Source organism: Amblyraja radiata, chromosome 18 (genome assembly GCF_010909765.2).
Source record: "Amblyraja radiata isolate CabotCenter1 chromosome 18, sAmbRad1.1.pri, whole genome shotgun sequence".
Taxonomy (NCBI): Eukaryota; Metazoa; Chordata; class Chondrichthyes; order Rajiformes; family Rajidae; genus Amblyraja; species Amblyraja radiata.
This window is the reverse complement of record NC_045973.1, coordinates 24,906,518-24,926,659: the sequence shown is the minus strand read 5'-3', so window position 1 is coordinate 24,926,659 and position 20,142 is coordinate 24,906,518. Positions and strand designations below refer to the sequence as shown.

Sequence of the window (20,142 nt, the reverse complement as noted above, 5' to 3'; positions counted from 1 at the left end):
CATTATCTAATTTATCTTTTTATCTATTTTACCTTTTTATCCATTTTATCCTTCTGTTTATTTTTGTGTTGCACGGGGAGCCAAATGCAACGGAATTTCGTTTAGAATTGCTTATATCGATGTATTTCTAAATGACAATAAAGTTTTGATTGATTGATTGATAATAGTTAGCATGCCTTTGTGCGTAGGAGATTGGGTCACACAAATTTGTTTTTTTTTAAGTAGTCGAGAAGACTGATGATGGTAAGGCAATGGATGTGATATTTATGGATTTCAGCAAGGCATGAAGTGTGGAAGGATAATATATCTTTCCAGAAAGTGGGGCAGAGCTTAGATCCTTTATGTGTATGGGCAATTATTACCCAACGTTTTAGCAGATTGAATAACAGTGCTTCAGCACTACATGAGCAATTCCAAAAGTAAAATGGCGGTGAACTGAGTCAATGGAGATGCAATGATTTATATGAACTGATAGATGTATTTTTCTGGTCATAGCTACAGGAAGTGCTGGCATAACACAGAAAGATACTTTACTGAAAGGAATCTTTGAGCAAACTCCTGAGATGCTGCCTGACCTGCTGAGTGAGTCCAGCACTTTATGTCTCTTTTTTGTAAACCAGTACCTGCACTTCCTGAGTCTTAAAAGAAAAAATTGACTCTGGGGAAGAGCTGAAAGTTTGCATTGGGGGCAAATTGCTGGCCCTCTGACAAATTAAATGAACTTGCAGACTTTAGGTAATTATCAATTTCTCTTCAAATTCTATACGGGAGAAAGTGCTTTTGCTAGAAATTGTCATACTGTACAAATATCTTTCGTGAGAGTTTTTAGTTCCAGGTGTCAAATGAGAATGTCATTTGCTTCATATCATACAAATCTTATAGCTTTTATTTTTATAAATAATAACTACAACTGTAATATTTCAGGTTATTTAAGAATTCAATATCTGGGATTTTTCATACATAAATCACAGCAGCTGTAGAAGCTACAGACATTTGCGCTGCTTTTCCTGCAGCCTTCATCTGCAGCTCTCAAGGGTACAAAAGTTGTTATCTGAAATGCAGTTACGATCTTCTGCAAAGTTTCTCATAAAAGTGGAATGGAAATATCCTTCTTCATCTTCAGCTGTGTCATAGGTTAGTACCAGTATTGACAACAGTTGACCATCAACCTTGTTCATTATGGACTAGATTCATCTATTGGCCGGCGACAGTATGGGCAGCAATTATGCTGAAGAACAAGTAGTTCATAGTCTTCACTGTGAAACATCTGTCAATGAAGGAGGGATGGGAAAGTACTCAGTCAATAATAATCCAAGCACGCAAACATAAACATGATGACACTCACTTTAAGTATGGTTAAAAATATGAATAAACAGAATTACAAGAGCACAAGGAAAAAATCTTTAAGTACAACTTCAGTGAGATAAATATATAGTTGACATTGTATAAATTTAGGGGAAAAATAAAGCATAGGTAAAAATATGTACAATACACAGATCAGGCAACAAAACAGTGTACAGCTTTGAAAGCCCCATTACATTAAATACATTAAAGCAAGCAACAGCAGGCCAACAAAGCACCGGGGAAGGGAATAATTTGGTTAGAACTACATTGAGATATGGGCCTCCTGGATAAATAAACTTGGATTGGAAACAAGAAGTGTCAAAAGAGAAAGAATCAGGTTCTGGGCAGGTGCAAGGGAAGGCATGGAAAGCAAAGATAAACTGCAAAGCAACAAAAGCTGCTGAAGTGACTGTCTCAATGTTAGTAGCAAAGTCTATGAGCTCCTTGTTCTTGTTGGAAATGGGGTGGAGTGGACATGGGGAGGCTGTTAACAAAAAAAAGCCAGGATTTTCATTTAGTTACCAAGATGATTCTGGGACAGCAGGTGTTTTAGCACTGAAGTGCAAATGGTAATATAAGTTGATGATATTCAACAACATTTGGTATTGAATGACTAAACCATTTGTGCATCAAATACTGTCAACTTTGCTGAAGGATCAAATGTGGAAGTCATACCATGAAAGTTAAATGGGGCGCAAGCCCAGAGGGTTGTGAATCTGGAATTCTCTGTCACAGAAGGCAGTGGAGGCCAATTCACTAGATATTTTCAAGAGAGAGTTAGATATAACTTTTTGGGCGAACAAAATCAAGGGATATGGGCAGAAAGCAGGAACGGGGTACTGATATAGGATGATCAGCCATAATTACATTGAATAGCGGTGCTGGTTCGAAGGGCCGAATGGCCTACTCCAGCATCTATTTTCTATGTTTCTATGTTTCAAATCTGAACAGGGAATGACATTGGTAATGAAGCAGGATATGCTGGTTTCTGCCAAGTAGATAAAGTTCAAAGATCAAAGGAGGCCAAAAGTAATGAGCTTTTATTTTTTTTTCAAACAAACCAATCCTGCTTCAAGGGATGGATGTAGAACATTGTGGAGTGGGAAGGATGAGAGAATGTTGATGACTTGGCAGATGAGAAAATGATTGGAGATAGATACAAAGCAGGCATTGATACCTGGGAATAATGGGTCAAGAGAAGCCACTGAAAATGAAACGGCAGGACTCAAATATATAGGAGGATGTATTAGTAGGGCATGAATTCATGGGAAGGGTGTCAAACCAACTGACAAAAGAGTGAAAATGAATGAATATGAAGAATCACACAGATTTTGAGTTGGGAAGGGAGAGTAGAATGGGGTTGGACCATTGACAAAACAAGAATACAAACATTTGTGTTGAGAGGGTAACAACTAGAGTTAGTTTTAAGTAAAGATGGAAGCTACCTGGAAGCATGTGGGACACATGGTGATGGAGACATCAGGTAACAGTGACCGATAGTAATGCCACCTCAATGGTTTTGGCCAACGTTTAATCAAAACATCCCTCTTGCTCATTGACTGCAGTACTTCCCTGTTCACAACCACGGGAACAAAGTCCGAGCCTCCTTGCTGCAACAAAGGTAACGCAAGGAGAGAAAGCCAATGAGATCCATTGTTTGACTGGCAGGCTGAATATTCCAGCAAAACAGTTGAAACACTTTTCATGAAGAGCAGGCTGGTGGAAAAACCTATGAAAAGATCAGGACAGTTCTAGCATATCCTGCCCAAGTGCAGTATTATGACCGTGTGAATGAAGGAAAATCGAGATTTAATACTGCCTTAAAATTGCTGCCCATGTAAGGAGTACCTTCTGGCAAAGGTGTAAATAATTAATTAAAATTATCATTTACTATGACTAAATATCTCCACAATATCTGCAAGTATTCTAATATTTAATGAAAAGGACTCTATATTTAATTCCAACAAGTTAGTGGAAAAATGTAAATGTGTCGTGTTCATTAATTGAGGTTCCAACAAAATGAAATTATGTTTTTTTTGCTCATATCTGCACATCCTGTCCTAATTAAACATGAAACCAGCGCTCAGAATCTATGTATCCTGATGTTGTGCACCCACAGGTTGTCAAAATTCCACTGAGAGATTGGTTACCCAAAGTTCCTGCACAATGGTTTCATGTCACAAAATTATATTGGGGAATTGTGGAATCTGATGTACTTTCATTTTGAATGGGGAAAATGTTTTCTTTACTGATCTGAAATAATGACCTGAAGAAAGGAATAAAACAATTTCAAAATTGACATGTGAAAATATTATATAACATCCAGTGATTTATCTTGTTTGTTGCCACCTGAGGTAATTTCACACAACGGTGACTGATCCCATTGTTTTCTATGAAGACTACCAGATTTATTTTGTTGCTTGTTTTGAAAATGGGTAGTATATCTCAAACACAGTAAAGTGGAAAGCGGTACTTGAGATTTATGAAGCCACAGATCTCGGTGAGGACTGTCTTGGTGAAGTTTAATCAGTGTAACCAACGCTCCATAGAGAAATTAAGATATAATCATTATGTAACATGCTGCCTGAGTGATGAGCACTTCTACTCTTCCTTCTACACAGTCCCCATGGTTCCCTGTGATGTTTAGTTTAGAGAAACAGTGCGGAAACAGGCCCTTCGGCCTACCGAGTCCGCATCGACCAGCGATCCCCGCACATTAACACTATTTTATATACACTAGGGACAATTTACACTTATACCAAGCTAATTAACCTACAGATCTGTACGTCTTTGGAGTGTGGGAGGAAACCAAAGATCTCAGAGAAAATCCACGTGGTCACGGGGAGAATGTACAAACTCCGTACAGACAGCACCCGTAGTCGGGATCGAACTCGGGTCTCCGGCGTTGCGAGCGCTATCAGGCAACAACTTTCCCGCTGTGCCATCGTGCCGCCCACTAACTAATGGTCCATTTCCATACTGCCCACCAAGAAAAGTGCTAGGTTTAGACAAATCCATGCTGGAAGTCATTTTCGAGTACATAAATGTCATTGAGAATACAAGGAAAGCTAAGTCTTGTGAGCAGCAAGGCTCCAAAAGCTATTGAACAGCTTGACAGTAAAGGGAATTTTAAATATGATCCTTTAAATAGTCCTTTTCAAGAAAAAAGAAATTGGCAGAACAATCATTTTTCAGAACAGTGAGGCTCAAGATCATACTGTAGAGTTTTGTGTTGCACTTTTATGGACATTGCGTTTGGGCCAAGACAACATGAACAATGCCAATGAAAATCCTAACAGAAAACCAGAGATCCAAGCCTAGAAATTGGTTCAATGTTGCTCGACTGTTTCCGCAGCACCCTGAAAAGGAATTTCTAGGTTCAAACCTTAACTCCAAATAAGTGTCATTGATCCATATTCTTTGTTATTCTTGCAAAATAAAAAAATCCTCACCTTCATAAATCCAGTAATTGCACAATTTTAATCAGAAACAGTCTCAGATTTAACTATTCCTTCTTTATTTCACCCTGATTCCTTCTTTATTTCACCCTGACTGGAAAGTTATGTTTGGCTAAATTTGCCCACAGAAACCCTTGCCTCTGAATGCGTTATTGTTTACAAGGCCCAAAGTATAATACATAGAGATACACCATACACAGATACAATCAGTTAAAACTCAACTACAAGAGGTAGAGCAAAGGGGAAGATAAAGAGTGCAGAACTGTGAAATAGAGTACAGGGTGCACTAGAAACATAGAAAATAGGTGCAGGAGTAGGCCATTCGGCCCTTCGAGCCTGCACCGCCAGTCAATATGATCATGGCTGATCATCCAACTCAGTATCATGTACCTGCCTTCTCTCCATACCCCCTGATCCCTTTAGCTACAAGGGCCACATCTAACTTCCTCTTAAATATAGCCAATGAACTGGCCTCAACTACCTTCTGTGGCAGAGAATTCCAGAGATTCACCACTCTCTGTGTGAAAAATGTTTTTCTCATCTAGATCCTAAAAGATTTCCCCCTTATCCTTAAACTGTGACCCCTTGTTCTGGAACTACTTCCTCTATTCCTCAAAATTATTTGTTGAATCTTACTTTTACCATTTCTTTCTTTCCATAAATATCAGTTTATCTTGCATGATTAATACTATTTCTTCTTCCTCCACTGTGAAGTCAGTTGACAGCTTTTATGGCAAATTGAATTTATCCCACGACTCCTTACCTCAAAACTTAATTTTGCAGTGAATGGATCAGCCTCAATTTTAGCCATATCGTCATCAAGGTGTAGAGTTTGCGAATCTAGGAAGCATCAAAGAGATAATTCAATACACATTAGAAAATACATGATATTTAACAGCAAGCAATTTAGTTCAGTTGTATGCCTCAGCATCACAGCATCTTCACTCAAAGAGAGTTCAGTACAGGACCGGTCAGCTTAGACGGACATGAATCTTTTGCAGAAAATTGTGCAAATTTGTGTAGAACTGCCATAATTGTGCCAAGTATCAGATCCCCTTGGTAAACGCAGGTCTAAAACTTCCTTACAGGTGATCACTGGGAATTTCTCAGTGATCACTTGGCTCTTGTTAGAGGCCAATGATGCAGTACGAATTTCTACAGATTTCCATAGTACAATTTTCCATAGTACTTATGCTGCAAAATCTACTGTTGTTGCAGCGCATGATTGAACAGCAAGCTCATTGATTTGTAAAAAGAACTACAGTGAGGATGGCAATCCTTGAATTTTAAATGTGTGTCATTTTCATACTTTTAATTATAATTCTTAATAATAACTTTAATAATTTGTTTTTGTCATTAGCAGAGACATTCTCAAGAAATCAGTCTCTGACAGTCATGACAGCTGTGGGCAGAATTTAACTAGCTCTCAAAGCTGAGACTTGCAAATTCGTTTGGAGTTTGCCTACCTGAATATACTTGTGGCAGGAGGTCAGTTCCATGTACAATCAGGTTTTTAGGCCCGATGACTGCTGAGCATGGTCAGCAAACAGGTCCATAGAAGATTGGGTCATTACATCTCCAGTCTCTGGAATGGGTTGTGGACCTATAACTTTCTGATTCAAAGATGGATGCTAAAACTGAGTCAATATCGCACACTCTAACTAGTGAGACTGACTGTCCCATTTATAACCCTAAGTTAATTCATTGGCTCAGAAGTTTGGCTGCAGTAATGATTTCAACATTTATACTTCGATCGGCAGGACTCTCATGAGCCTCGATGATGTTGCTACCAGTCAAAAGGCGAGTTGCTGATAACCTAGCTCTCCTTCCATGGTAACTCTAGCAAGGTTTTTCAAATGCTGGCAACTGCCAGTGTGTTGACAATTCTTGCACAGATTTAATCATCATGACATTTTAACTCATTTACTGAGGATAATGATGCGCACAATAATCAAGCGCACTAGTGAGTTTCTTCTGCACCGCCATTCAGAAATTGTCAATAGGAGTTAGAATTATAGCAGCAACTGCAGATACGTGGCATTACCAGCTATAAATAACATATTATTAGTAGCACCTGTGTTTGATATTCCAAAAGTGCAGAAATTAACTTGAAGGATGATCATACAATTATTGCTTAATAATTCTTTTCTCCTGTGTTCCCTATTTCTGGATTTGCATGATCATCCTGATCAGAGTTCTGGCTTTGGCTGGCTTCTCCCTCCATTTCCTTGACGAGTATCACACATAGGATAAGTACCAATCTTGTCTTGAAAAAATCAATATTAACATGGACTGCCAATATTATACAGAATAATAGAACAAAATGGATACCGCCAATGGTCGTTTCTTGCCAAGTGTCCTTTTTCTGTTCTGTCTTGGGTGCTTCACGATCAATCAGGGCTACTGCTTCCTCATCTGTAATCCCTTCTTCCAAATAGAACTGAACAAGCGGAAGCACCTCTGCGAAGATATCCAAGTTATGAGATGAACAACCTTTCGGTTTCCAAACTTAGAACTTTAAAAAGTAAACTTTCGAGAAAGTTAGTTGTGCAATGAAATATTATGTGTCATTTGCATATAATGTTTGCTAAGTTCTGTGATAGTCCTAGAGCAAGGAAACAGGCCCTTCAGCCCAACTTTCCCTTGCTGGCAAAGATGCCCAATCTACACATTGGCCATTTGGCCCATATCCCCATAAACCTTTCCTATCCCAGTACCAATTACGCAAAGGTTTGAAACACATATATCCAGATTTAGGGACAGTTTCTTCCAGCTATTATCTGGCAACTGAACTCTGCTCTCACCAGACCAGGAGTGCGGTCCTGACCTCCCATCTACCTTCTTGGAGACCCTTGAACTATCAGACTTGATTGGACTTTATCTTGCACTAAATGTTGTACTCTTTATATGAACACTGTGGACAGCTTGATTGTAACGATGTATAGTCTTTTCTTTGACTGGATAGCACGCTACAAAAGCTTTCGTATGGTTGATGTTTTAAAATGTACATGATAATGAGTCACACCGCACAGAAACAGGCCCTTCAACCACTCATGATTTTATAAACCTCTATAACCACCCTTCAGCCTCCTGCACTCCAGGGGAAAAAGTCACAGCTGATCCAGCCTCTCCTTATACCTCAATTCATCCAGTCTCGGCAACATCCACATAAATCTCCTCTGCACCCTGAATTGCTTTAAACATTCACAATAAATGTCAGTCATATAACAACATGGTTTTCAAATGATCTGTTAAAAACAATACCAGATCCGCTTATCTTAATAGGAGCTTAATGTATCCAAGCAACTAACAAGATTTAGTCACTATCAACGCTGCTATCCTACCCACAGCATGTAAAAACAAGGTATATGGCATGAAGTACTTGGTTTTGCAGACTTTATAATGATAACAGGATTAAAAGGGTCATACAAAAATACCGTTGCATGAATCAAATATTCCTCTGTACTGAAGATCATAAAAGTAACTATAAAGCAAAATACCTAACCAAGTACAAAACAGTCGGAGTTTTAAATACTATCAAATACTTCACTTTGCGAGATATGACGGAAGCATAAAAAGATACAAATTACAAAATGGATCTGTTGTTTCCATTCTTGAATATTATTTCTCCAAAAAAAAGATATCTCTTTATCTGAGTTATAAAACAGAAGTATCAATTTAAATAATTATCTTAGACTGAAGCTATTGTGTGGAACTGAAACTGGAATAAAATACCAAATTTATATTCACACTGGGGTGGAAGTTCAATTCAATCTTTCCTTGAAGATGTGCAGCTTGGATACAGTGGACTTCTAATAGCCAGGCAACAATATGAGATTACATTTTCTAAGTGTTGGGGCTAGAAAAAAATGGTTTAAGTATAAAAGGGAAAATTCAATGTCATTGTAACCTGGATTAGAGACTATAATCTGTGGTGATCCTGTTAACTACTTAGCTCTGGCTGATGGAATAATGTGTGTAAAATAAGATTACATTTTCACTACAGTCCTCTGTTCTGAGGAAGCTTAGGAAGTATTCTGAGCAACAAAGATTTGAAATAAAACCAATGAAAGTAACAGTGTACTTAACACAATGAAATCTAAAAAAATAATTCAAGCTTCAGGTTCTGATAAGATCTTATCAAAAATGTTTTATTTAAATGATAGAAAAGAGCTACGGGATAGGATACTATCCTGCAATTTAAAATGTTCTATGACTGCTGAATATCAGGGATATTATTTTTTTTAACCTCAACTATGTTTTAATCTATATAATGACATGGATGAAGAGGAATCATGTAACTCATGTAGTGCAGTCAAATTTATTGATGATAGAGAAACAGATGTGTTAGCAAGTTGTGAGGAGGACACAAAGAACCTACAAAGGAATACCGATCTTTAGTGTGACAATTTCTGAGAACTCCACAATAAACAAAAGTACATAACTTTCAGATCAGTATGCACAAGCTGATCAGATCATGGTCAGTGCTCAAACATGAACTCACCATAAGAGGAAGCTGAGAATACAAAAGGCTGCCGGCAGTTGATGCAGACATTTCCCTGGTTGTTAAGGAGTGGGTTGTTAGTTGAACACCTGTAGCACATTGGCACAAAGTCCTGTGTAGAAATACAGCAGATGTTACACAAAAAAACAACTCAACATATAAAATGGAATAAACCCAACAGATACAATGTTTGGTTTATCTAATCCACTTTTCGCCCTATACCTTAGAATGATTTGTTACGAAGAACAATAAGAATAAAAGTCTGAGTTATGCAGCACAGAAATAGGACCTTCGGCCCACCATGACCATTCCCATCTTTTTGCCTGTTTATACTATGTGTGCTAGTGAGGGAAGGAACAGGAAGATAGGAGAGATGAATGTGTGGCTGGTGCAGGGGCCAGGGGATTCAGATTTCTGGACTATTAGGATCTCTTCTGGGGCAGAGCTGACCTGTGCAAGAGGGATGGGTTGCACCTTAACTGGGTTTGCTACATAGGTGGGTTTAAACTAGATTGGCAGGGGGGTGGGATCCTCAGGACGAAGGCAGGTGAGAGACTGGAAGGCAGTGTGCATGGTTGTGCAAGAAAGTTTAGTAGACAGAATTGACAGGAGAAAGGCAGGGAGCAAGGAAGAACTATTTGTTTGAATAGGACTTATTTTAATGTGAAAGGCCTGAGAAGTAAAGCTGATGAACTCAGGGCGTGGATAGGCATGTGTGACTGGGACGTTGTAGCCAATACAGAAACTTGGTTAAGAGAGGTCCAGGACTGGCAACTTAATGTTCCAGTGTACAGATGCTCCAGAAGAGATAGATGTTGGGGTAAAAGAGGTGAAGATGTTGCTTTGTTGATTCAGGAGGGTATCACAGCAGTGATTTGTGATTGGGGATAAATGGGGATCCTGTGGATAGGGTGAACTGTTTTAAATATCTGGGAGTCCACATCTCCGAGGATATGACATGGGCATCACACGCCTCAGCACTCGTGAGTAAGGCAAGGCAGCGCCTTTACCACCTCAGGCAATTGAGGAAATTCAGAGTGTCTCCGAGGATCCTCCAGTGCTTCTACGCAGTGGCGGTGGAAAGCATCTTGTCAGGGAACATTACCATCTGGTTTGGGAATTGCTCTGCCAAGGACAAGAAGGCTCTGCAGAGAGTAGTGCGTTCGGCCAAACGCACTATGGGAACTTCACTTGCCCCCCTGCAGGAACTATACATCAGGAGGTGCAACTCCAGAGCCAACAATATCATGAGAGACCCCTTCCACCCCTGCAACGGACTGTTCCAGCTGTTACGGTCAGGCAAACGCCTCCGTTGCCATGCGGTGAGAACGGAGAGGTTGAGAAGGAGTTTCTTCCCAGAGGCCATTCGGACTGTAAATGCCTATCTCACCAGGGACTAACTCTACTGAACATTTTTCCTTCCATTATTTATTATGTAAAGGTATATGTGTGTTATGATTCTGTTTATAGGTTGTTTGTCTTTTTGCACAAAAGTCCGCGAGCATTGCCACTTTCATTGCACTGCACATCTCGTATGTGTATGTGACAAATAAACTTGACTTGACTTGACTTGACATTACTGAGTGAGGCTATATGGGGCTCTATGGGTGGAGTTGAGAAATAAGAAAGGGACGATCACCTTGTTGGGAGTGTACTGCAGGCTACATTGAGCTGTAGACGTATATATGGATGTCAGCAAGACATTTGACAAGAATCCGCATGGTAGGCTGTTCTGGAATCTAGCTGACTAGATAGAAAATTAGCTTCATGGAAAGAAGTAGAGGGTGATGGTGGAAGGTTGTTTATCGGTCTGGAGTCCTGTGACTAGTGGTGTGCCTCAGGATTTGGTGCTGGGTCCATTTTTATTTGTCATCTATATCAACAATCTGGTGGAGTACGTACAAGGCATGAGTAATAAGTTTACAGATTACACTAAATTGAGTAGGTGAGGCAGCATCTATGGAGCGAAGGAATGGGCGATGTTTCGGGTCGAGACCCTTCTCCAGTCTGAAGAAGGGTCTCGACCCGAAACATCACCCAATCCTTCGCTCCAGAGATGCTGCCTCACCCACTGAGTTTCTCCAGCATTTTTGTTTACCTTCGATTGTTCCAGCATTTGCAGTTCCTTCTTAAACACTAAATTGAGTGGTATTGTAGATATCTAAGATGATTGTCAAAAATTGCAGCAGGATCTTGATCAGTTGGGCTGAGGAATGGTTAATGGAATTTAATACAGAAAAGTGCAAGGTGTTGCATTTTGGAATGTCAAACCAGGGCAGGACCTACACAATGAATGACAGGCCTCTGGGGAGATGCTGTACAGCAGAGGAATTCAGGAGTGCAGGTACATGGTTCCTTGAAAGTGGAGTTACAAGTAGATAGGGTGGTCAAGAAGGCTTTCATCACATTGGCCTTCATCAGTCAGAGTACTAGAAGTTGGGAGGTGATGTTACAGTTGTACAAGACACTAGTGAAGCCACATTTGTAGTATTGTGTCTGAAGAAGGATCTCGACCGGAAACGTCGCATATTTCCTTCGCTCCATAGATGCTGAGTTTCTCCAGCATTTTTGTCTACCCGTGTAGTATTATGTTATATGAAATATGTTGTTATGCTGGAAAGACTGCCAAGAATATTTTACGAGGATGTTGCCAGGACTCAAGGAGTGTGCAAGATCATGAGAGGAATAGATAGGGTAATTGTACTATCACAATGTTGATGAAACATTTGGACAGGTATATAGATAGGATGGGTTTGGAGGGATAGAGACCAAATGCGGGCAAGTGGGACTATTGTCAATGGGGTAGTTCAAGGTCAAGTTCAAGTTCACATTTATTGTCACATGCGCAAATTGAGGTACAGTGATATTTGAGTTACCATACAGGCATACTAAGTGAAAAGAACACAATACACACAAAAAATGAAATGTAACATAAACATCCACCACAGTGGAATCAACATTCCTCACTGTGATGGAAGGCAATAAAGTTCAGTCAACTTCCTCTTTGTTCACCGTGGTTGGGCCCTTGAACCCTCCGCAGTCGCTGCTGCCGACGGTCCGATGTCCAGGCCCTCTCATTGGGATGATCGAAACTCCGGCGTCGGGAGGGATTAGAACACTCCGCGGCATGGAGCTCCCAAGTCGGCCACTTCTTACCGGAGACCGCGGGCGGGCTTCACGGTGTTAAAGTCCATAGGCAACGCGGTCGGAGCTCTTCTAGCGATCCCATGGCAAAGGAACCCGGCTCAGCGATGGCAAGTCCACGCCGCGGCTTGAAGCCAGTCTCCAGGAAAGGCCGCACCAATCCAAGTTGTTCGGCCACAGTGGGGGCGGAGATGTGAAACTGAGAAAATCGCATCTCCGTCGAGGTAAGTGACTGAAAAAGTTTAGCCCTATTTCCCCCCTCCCCTCCCCCTACATAAACTAAACAAGAAACATTGAAACATAGATTTAAGACATACTTAAAATAATAAAAACAGAAGGAACGGACAGACTGTTGGCGAGGCGGCCATTACTGGCACCACCCAATGATGGTCAGTCAGTGTGGGAAAATTGGGCCAAAGGGCCTATTTCCACGCTCACTGACTGTGACTATACTAATCCCATTTGCCGACACTAGGATCAAATTCTCAAATTCTAGTTGGAATAAAGTTTAGCACAACTCTCACATCATTCCTACTGCAGATTCCTTTTCAAAAATCTCAAGATATTTTTAACAGCATTGTGAAAGGCTACCTCCAAAGGCTTGTGAACCTTTTAAAATTACATAATTTAATTTATTTTGTCAATTACTTCTTGCAACAGTGAATTCAAACCGAATTCACAGGTTTAAATTTCCTCTGCCAACATGTGAAACGCTGATCTGCACACCAAAATCCTGGTCATCTTCAAACATTAAACAGGCATATAAATATATTAACTGCAGGAGTCTGCCACTTCTTAGGCTAAGTGTCTTGGCTGCTGCATAGAAAATCTCTTGTGATTGGAAAGTTCACAATGTTTCAATCCAAGTTTTATAGCATTTCACTTTTCCTAGTGACAAAAGAAATAAACAAAGCAAAGACATATATTTAATCATGTTGCATTTCAGCCAGCAACTAATAGGCTCCTTACCTCACTGTCATGGAATGGCTTGGATCGAATTGTCAGGCTGCCCAGCTCAATGGACTCCTGGAACCTTGTAGGAATGCGCAGGCCCTGCAATTTGTCATAAGCATGCCGAGCTAGTTTGTATGCACCCAAGGCTTTACTTTGTTTGGCAAGAGCAAATAAAGTATTACTTCAAATAGTTAAGGAATAATATATACACGTTTATTTCTGTTCTGAAACTCCTTCTACATGAGAGCATACAGTCCAATATCAATAGCAATATGTTGCTACTTTCTCGTTTAATATGTTCAAGACTGCATTACTAATTTCACAGTATGATTTCAAACTTTCAGGATGGGGTTAATTCAACAGTCTAATGAAGATACCACCTGAGACAGCACAAATCCTTACAAAGGTTATTTATGTGATTTCTACTCTGTGATGAGTTATCTACTTTGACCAAAATTTAATTTACAATCTGAAAATCAGCTTGTAATCCCGACCTTAAACATTGAACATAAATAATGCTGCAGAATTGCATGTGAAAGAATGCTGCGCAAAGAAAAAATTGTATTTAGACCTCCCTGCACTAATATGCATCTATTATTTCAGTGCTAACTCTGACAAATATCAATATCTATTTAAAGACCTGCTGATTGCTTTGCACTGTATCAAATCATCTACTTTTTCATCACCATTTTCAGGCTTCATATTTGTAAATTTGGAAATCCTAGCAGTAGAAAAAAACTGCATATCAATACTCAATAAGTATTGATATACAGTTTTTTAGACAATAGACAATAGGTGGAGGCCATTCGGCCCTTCGCACCAGCACCGCCATTCAATATAATCATGGCTGATCATCCACAATCAGTACTCCGTTCCTGCCTTCTCGCCAAATCGTCTGACTCCGCTATCTTTAAGAGCTCTATCTAACTCTCTCTTGAAAGTGTCCAGAGAATTGGTCTACATTGCCTCCATTCCCCTTCGAATATTCTGTGTACAAGGCAGCATCCGTGGGAAGCGAATGTAAGCTGATATTTCACATCTTTTATTCAGTGTCTCCCAGTCTCCACTTGAGTGCAAGATGCAAGAAGAGACTTTGCAGGCCTCAAGGGTGTTAATGAAATTATGTTCTTGTTTCTGCCAGTGCATCACCTGTGTGAAGACCTCAAGAAGCTGCAAGTAACACAATGCCCATTCAGAAAGATGATGGCTACCATACCCAACCTCACTGATTGAATGTCTGCATTTAGCTTCAGTTTACAATTGAATAGCCAGGCCTTGAGCAGGCATGTTGTCCATCATTTAGTAAAGTTTTGAACTGCCACAACTCTTTAAGCGATGTCAGCTGGCTGTTTGAAAACATGTTGGGCGGACTCTCAGTCGGACAAAAATACACCCGATATAAAATGATTTTTCCTCCCTGAGCTCAAGCACAAACCAGAAATTGAATCAAACCACCTCCATCATGTGTCAGAGTGGGGGTAGGTGAGGCGGTGGGTGCTGGTGTCTACCTTCCATCATGTGTCATCTCTGCAAGAACTGAGTTAAGATGTTTCTTTACACTGGTCATCAATACTGCAGGAGGTTTGGAAGGAGCTTACAGTTTAGTTTAGAGATACAGCGTGGAAACAGGCCCTTTAGCCCACCAAGTCCTTGCCAACCAACAATCACCCCATATACTAGTTATATCCTACACTCCAAGGGACAATTTACAGAAGCCAATTCACCTACAAACTCGCACATCTTTGGAATGTGTAAAGAAACCGGAGCACTCTGAGAAAACGCACGTGGTCACCAGAAGAATGTGCAAACTCTGTACAGACAGCACCCATAGTCAGGATCGAACCCAGGTCCCTGGAGCTGCAAGGCAATAACTCTACCACTGCGCCACTGTGTTTCTATAATTGCATGGAAGCAGCAACCCATACCAGTACCACTGGGGAGCATTTAAAGCAGTGCCATTCTTGGATCTGTGGGTATGCTTTCAAGCACTATGAAGCCTATCCAGCACAGCCCTGCTAGGAGGCTGTTGTCCATAGATTGCAGCTCAGTACATAGAAGTTTGAACTTCTACACTGAGTTGGAAAATAATACAAATGAACAGTCAGAAGGGTCAGTCAGAACCTTCCCCCCCCCCAAGGTGGAAATGTCCAACACTAGTGTGCATAGCTGTAAGGTGAGAGGGAGAAAGTTTAATGGAGATGTGTGGGGCACGTTTTGTGCAGGGAATAGATGGATATGGATCATGTACAGGCAGATAATATCACTTTAACTAGGCATTGTGTTCAGCACAAATACTGTGCGCCGAAGGGATGGTTCCCATGCTGTACTGTTCTATGCTCTAAGGTAGAAGACAAACTCAATGGAGTGCAATATGATGATCATTTCTGAAACATGGCTAAAAGATGTATAGAAATGACACCAATTGAACCCGAGGGCATTCAAGGAGAAACAAGTATATTTGCAACAAAAGGAGCCCCTTGGATGTGGAGAAGCGTAAAGCAGAATGGAAGGCATTAGCTTAAGGCACTGCAATAAGTCTGGAGGATAGAAAATGGTGAAATATAGTGATAATTATTAACAGGCACCATTAACTACATGATAGATATGTTAGTCTTGCCTACTTCATCATTCCAGAACTTATCACAGCAGCATCAAAATAATGCGAATGAATCGTAACTGAACAATCAATACAATTTATCACAACCTTTCATCACAAGAAACAGCTCAGATGACAAAAGGATACACTTTGGAGATGCCCAAAGGAGTTTCTTTGGTAAGGTTATGTAATAAAAACCGTGAGATGTTGAAAAGTGCTTCGGGTAAATGGGAACTGAAAGGTTCATCCTGCAACAAAAATAAGAATAATAGTAATTCCGGACTTATGTTCTAACTCACTGTTGCTACTTATTCTCTCATGCCTTAAGATTGCCATTTAGAGGTGAAAGAAAAAAAATCAGAATGATTGTAAACTGTACCAGAGTAAAATGAGATATAAAACAAGGAAGTACAGTGTCAAATGTAGCTTTACTAAATACATGATATTAGATTTCTTCCCCTAAACGGCATAAGTAAACCAGACCATCTTTATAACCATTCAGTAATGTTACAGTCATTATAACTATAACTAGTTGATGTTTTCCCAAATTCCATATTATCAACTGAATTTAAATTCGGCAATTGCAGTAGCAAATGGGTCTATATATTGTTCTTCCAAGCACCTGTATTGCTAGTTAGTACTTCAACTGCTGTGCCCATTAATGGCAATACAAACTATGTTAGAAGTGATGATGCAAACGTCCTTTTCAGTCAAGGCCAAGTGCAGATCAATTATAGGTTACATTTTCTTTAAAAGTGCAGATTATATGGACTTTGAGCTTTATTTATGAAATGCATCTTCAATCGCTTCTTACCGTATATCTCTGGATTGAGTGATACGCATGGTAGAGTTCTGCTAGATTCTGGAAGTGGTGAAACTTTTTAAGCATCTCAAGCTGTTTCTCCTTCTTTTCTGTTAAATACATAACAATGTTTTGTAAGAATCATATTACTCATAAAGACCACGGAGGTCGTCCGGAGAGGACCCGGAGGCGTTAGTGGAGAGGTCGGTGTAGCGGTTGATGATGGTGCCGACCGACAGACGAGGACGGACACGTGGAATTGAGAACGCCGCTGCTGAAGGAAGGAACAAAGGAGGACCCAGCGTGGGTGGATCGCCGTCAGGGAGGGGGAAGGCCAATGGAGGACCCGGTGTCGGGGGGAGGTTGAGGGGGGGGGTGAGAACAAAGGGGAACAAAATGCAGAGGCACTTTGTAACTTTGTAAGCGCCCTTTATGGGCGACTATTTGCATACCTTGGGTATGCAAGCAAAGAATTTCACTATGACTTGTCACTTGTGACAATAAAGTATTCAATTCAATTCAATAATAAAGTGGAAGAGCCGCTAAACATAGTGTAGAAATAAGGAACTGCAGATGCTGGTTTACACAAAAGGCCACAAAAGTCCTCGATTAACTCAGCATGTCAGGCAGCATCTCTGGAGAACATGGATAAATGACGTTTCGGGTTGGGATCCTTCTTCAGATCTAGTAAACATGGGTCTATCCAGGCACTATCCATAGACAATATCCAAAATTAATAGGCTGCATCATTGAATCGGCTTTCCAGAACCGCATTGTGGGTCAACTATCTACAGTAAACATGGTGTAATATGAACAATATAACAGATCCTCTAGAAGTTGGCAGTCGTGGTCAATGTTATGTAGACTTTTGTGAAGCTTTTTGAGATTATGGATTGCGCCAAGAATTGAGGACTTCTACTTCAACGCATTGCACAGACAATATGCAATGAACCTTACCTCGAGCTATATCCAGGCACTGCATAGACAACATCCAATAATAATAGGCTGCATCGTTGAACCGGCTTTCCAGAACCGCATTGTGGGTCAACTGTTCGAGAACTTTAACTGCCTCATCCTGCTGACCAGCTTTGTGAAATGCTGCGAGAACGAGCAAAGAATACAAAAATATCTCAACAAATCACCGCTTCTGAAATCTGAAAAAAGAGAGTTGATCTTTTACCTCTTTGAACCTGCTCTGCCTTTGTAGGGAAAATCCTACTTGGAACTTACTTTTCATGCAGGCGCCAATTTATATCAGCAAGCTCAGCACCCCTGTTAGTCACTGCCTCTCTAAACCCTTTATACCTACTCTGCTTTCTGTATTGAATCCCGTTTACTCTCATTCTTTCAGTTGAGTAATTAATCTTTTAATTTTTAGTGGCTCTATCAAAGACCCTCCTCTCTGCCTCAACCTGTTTATAATGAACACCTAATTAGTTGGCCACTCCGTTAGTCAAAGTTTTCCCAAAAATCTTCAGGTTATATCTTTATCCTTTATTGCATCTAAACCATAAGGGGAGCAATATCCTTGCTGGGAGGTTTGCTAGTGCTACTTAGGACGGTTTAACCTAGAGAGGCAGAGGCTGGGAAACTAAGTTCTTGTTCAGAAATTGGAAGGTGTGATGGGAAAATAGAAATAGGGAACAGTAAATCTCAAAGGAAGGACAAGTAGGGAGAGACAAAATAATATGGTGAAACTGATAAGCTGATGTGTTTACTTCAAATGCAGGGATTATTGGGGAGAAAGAAGATTAATTTAGAGCCTGGATCAGTGCTTGGGACTATGATGTTGTGGCCATTGTGGAAACTTGATTGCGAAAGGGACACAAATGCAGCTCAATGTTCTGGGATTCCGATATTTCAGACATAATTAAGAGGGAGGAAAAAGAGGCAGAGGAGTTACGCTCCTAAGGGTGACTGTCATGGCAGCGCTCAGCGAGGACATACTGGAGGGTTCATCTGCTGAGGCGATACGAGTAGAGATTGGAAATAAAGAAAGGTGCAAACATTCTAATGGAATTGTACTGTGGGGCCCCCCCCTATAGCAAATGGGAGATAGAGAAACAAATATGTAGACATATTCCCGAAAGATGCCAAAGCAACAGGGTTGTATTAGTGGGTGACTATAAGTTCCCCAGTATTGAATGGGATTTTGTTCTTAGATGGGACAGAAATTATAAGGTGTATCCAAGTGTGTTTCTTGAAACAGTATGTGGATAGTCAAACCTGAGAAAGGACCTGGTGTTGGGAATTGAGCCTACCAGGTGCCTGGTGTTTCAGTGGAAGAGTATGTTAGGATAGTGATCACATCTCCATAAATTTTAAGGATATTTTGATGAGGGATGAGGGAGAAGGCCTGGGCTTATGGGAAGGTACTAAACTGAAGTAAGGCAAGCTACACCATCATTAAGCAGAAGCTCAAGAGGGCAAATGGCAGAATTTGTTATGTGATAAGTCCACATCTGACATGTGGGAGTTGTTTAAATGCCAGTTGATCGAAGTTCAGAATCGGCATGATCAATAAGAAGGAGGATAAGAATGACAAAGTAAGAGAACCTTGGATGACCAAAGCAGTTGGAAATTTGATCAAAAAGAAAAAGAAAGCACATTTACGGTTTAAGTGGATGGAATCAGACAGGGCCTTTGAGGAACATAAAAAAGGAGGAAATAACTCATGTGGTCAATTAGAATGGCCAAATGAGGCCATAAAATGGTTTGGGCGAGACCGATTAAAGAAAATTCCAAAACCATTTATATTTGTACTAAAACCAAGAGGGTAACCAGGAAGAAAGTAGGACTGCTCAAGGATAAATTAGGGAATTTGTGCTTGGAGTTTTTGGATGTAGGTGAGGTACTTAACAAGTACTTAGCATCTGTTTTCACCAAGGAGAAGGACGTGGAATACAGTGAGATCAGTGTGGAGAATACTAAAATATAAGGGCAGTTTGTGATTAAGAAGAAGGTGCTGCGGCTCATGAAGAGCATTAAGGTGGATCAATCCCTGAGACCTATCTCATCTTATTAACAGAGGCAAAAGAGGAGATTGCAGGAACCTTGATGAAAATGTTTGCCACAGGAGAGGTCCTGGAGGACTGAAGAGTAGCGCCTTGTTCCTTTATTTAAGAAGGGAAGTAGAGAGAATCCAAGGATTGAAAGGCTGGCAAGGCTCATGTCAGTGGTAGGCTATTGGAGAGGATTCTTCAGGATAGGATTTACTCCCATTTGGACAAGAATGGTTTCATTTGAGACAGTCAACATGGCTTTGTATGTGGCAGATCGTGCCTTACTAAGTTTTTTTAAGGCGGTGATGAAGGTGATCGATGAATGTAGGAAGATGGAT

General features: G+C 40.4%; 1 protein-coding gene across 3 annotated transcripts in view; it reads right to left on the bottom strand.

The window, feature by feature from the left end:
* Positions 1-730: 730 nt before the first annotated feature.
* Positions 731-20,142, bottom strand: part of ift122 (intraflagellar transport 122) — a 61,280-nt gene continuing 41,868 nt past the window's right edge. For all 3 annotated transcript variants that reach the window (XM_033036877.1, XM_033036879.1, XM_033036878.1), the window contains 9 exons: positions 17,760-17,900; positions 16,815-16,912; positions 16,148-16,248; positions 13,420-13,585; positions 9,307-9,418; positions 7,134-7,262; positions 5,566-5,642; positions 2,790-2,954; positions 731-1,267 (listed from right to left, as the gene is read on the bottom strand). In XM_033036877.1, coding sequence (XP_032892768.1) covers positions 1,178-1,267; positions 2,790-2,954; positions 5,566-5,642; positions 7,134-7,262; positions 9,307-9,418; positions 13,420-13,585; positions 16,148-16,248; positions 16,815-16,912; positions 17,760-17,900 — 1,079 coding nt within the window. In that variant the 3' untranslated portion in view covers positions 731-1,177. The remainder of the gene's footprint in view (positions 1,268-2,789; positions 2,955-5,565; positions 5,643-7,133; positions 7,263-9,306; positions 9,419-13,419; positions 13,586-16,147; positions 16,249-16,814; positions 16,913-17,759; positions 17,901-20,142) is intronic.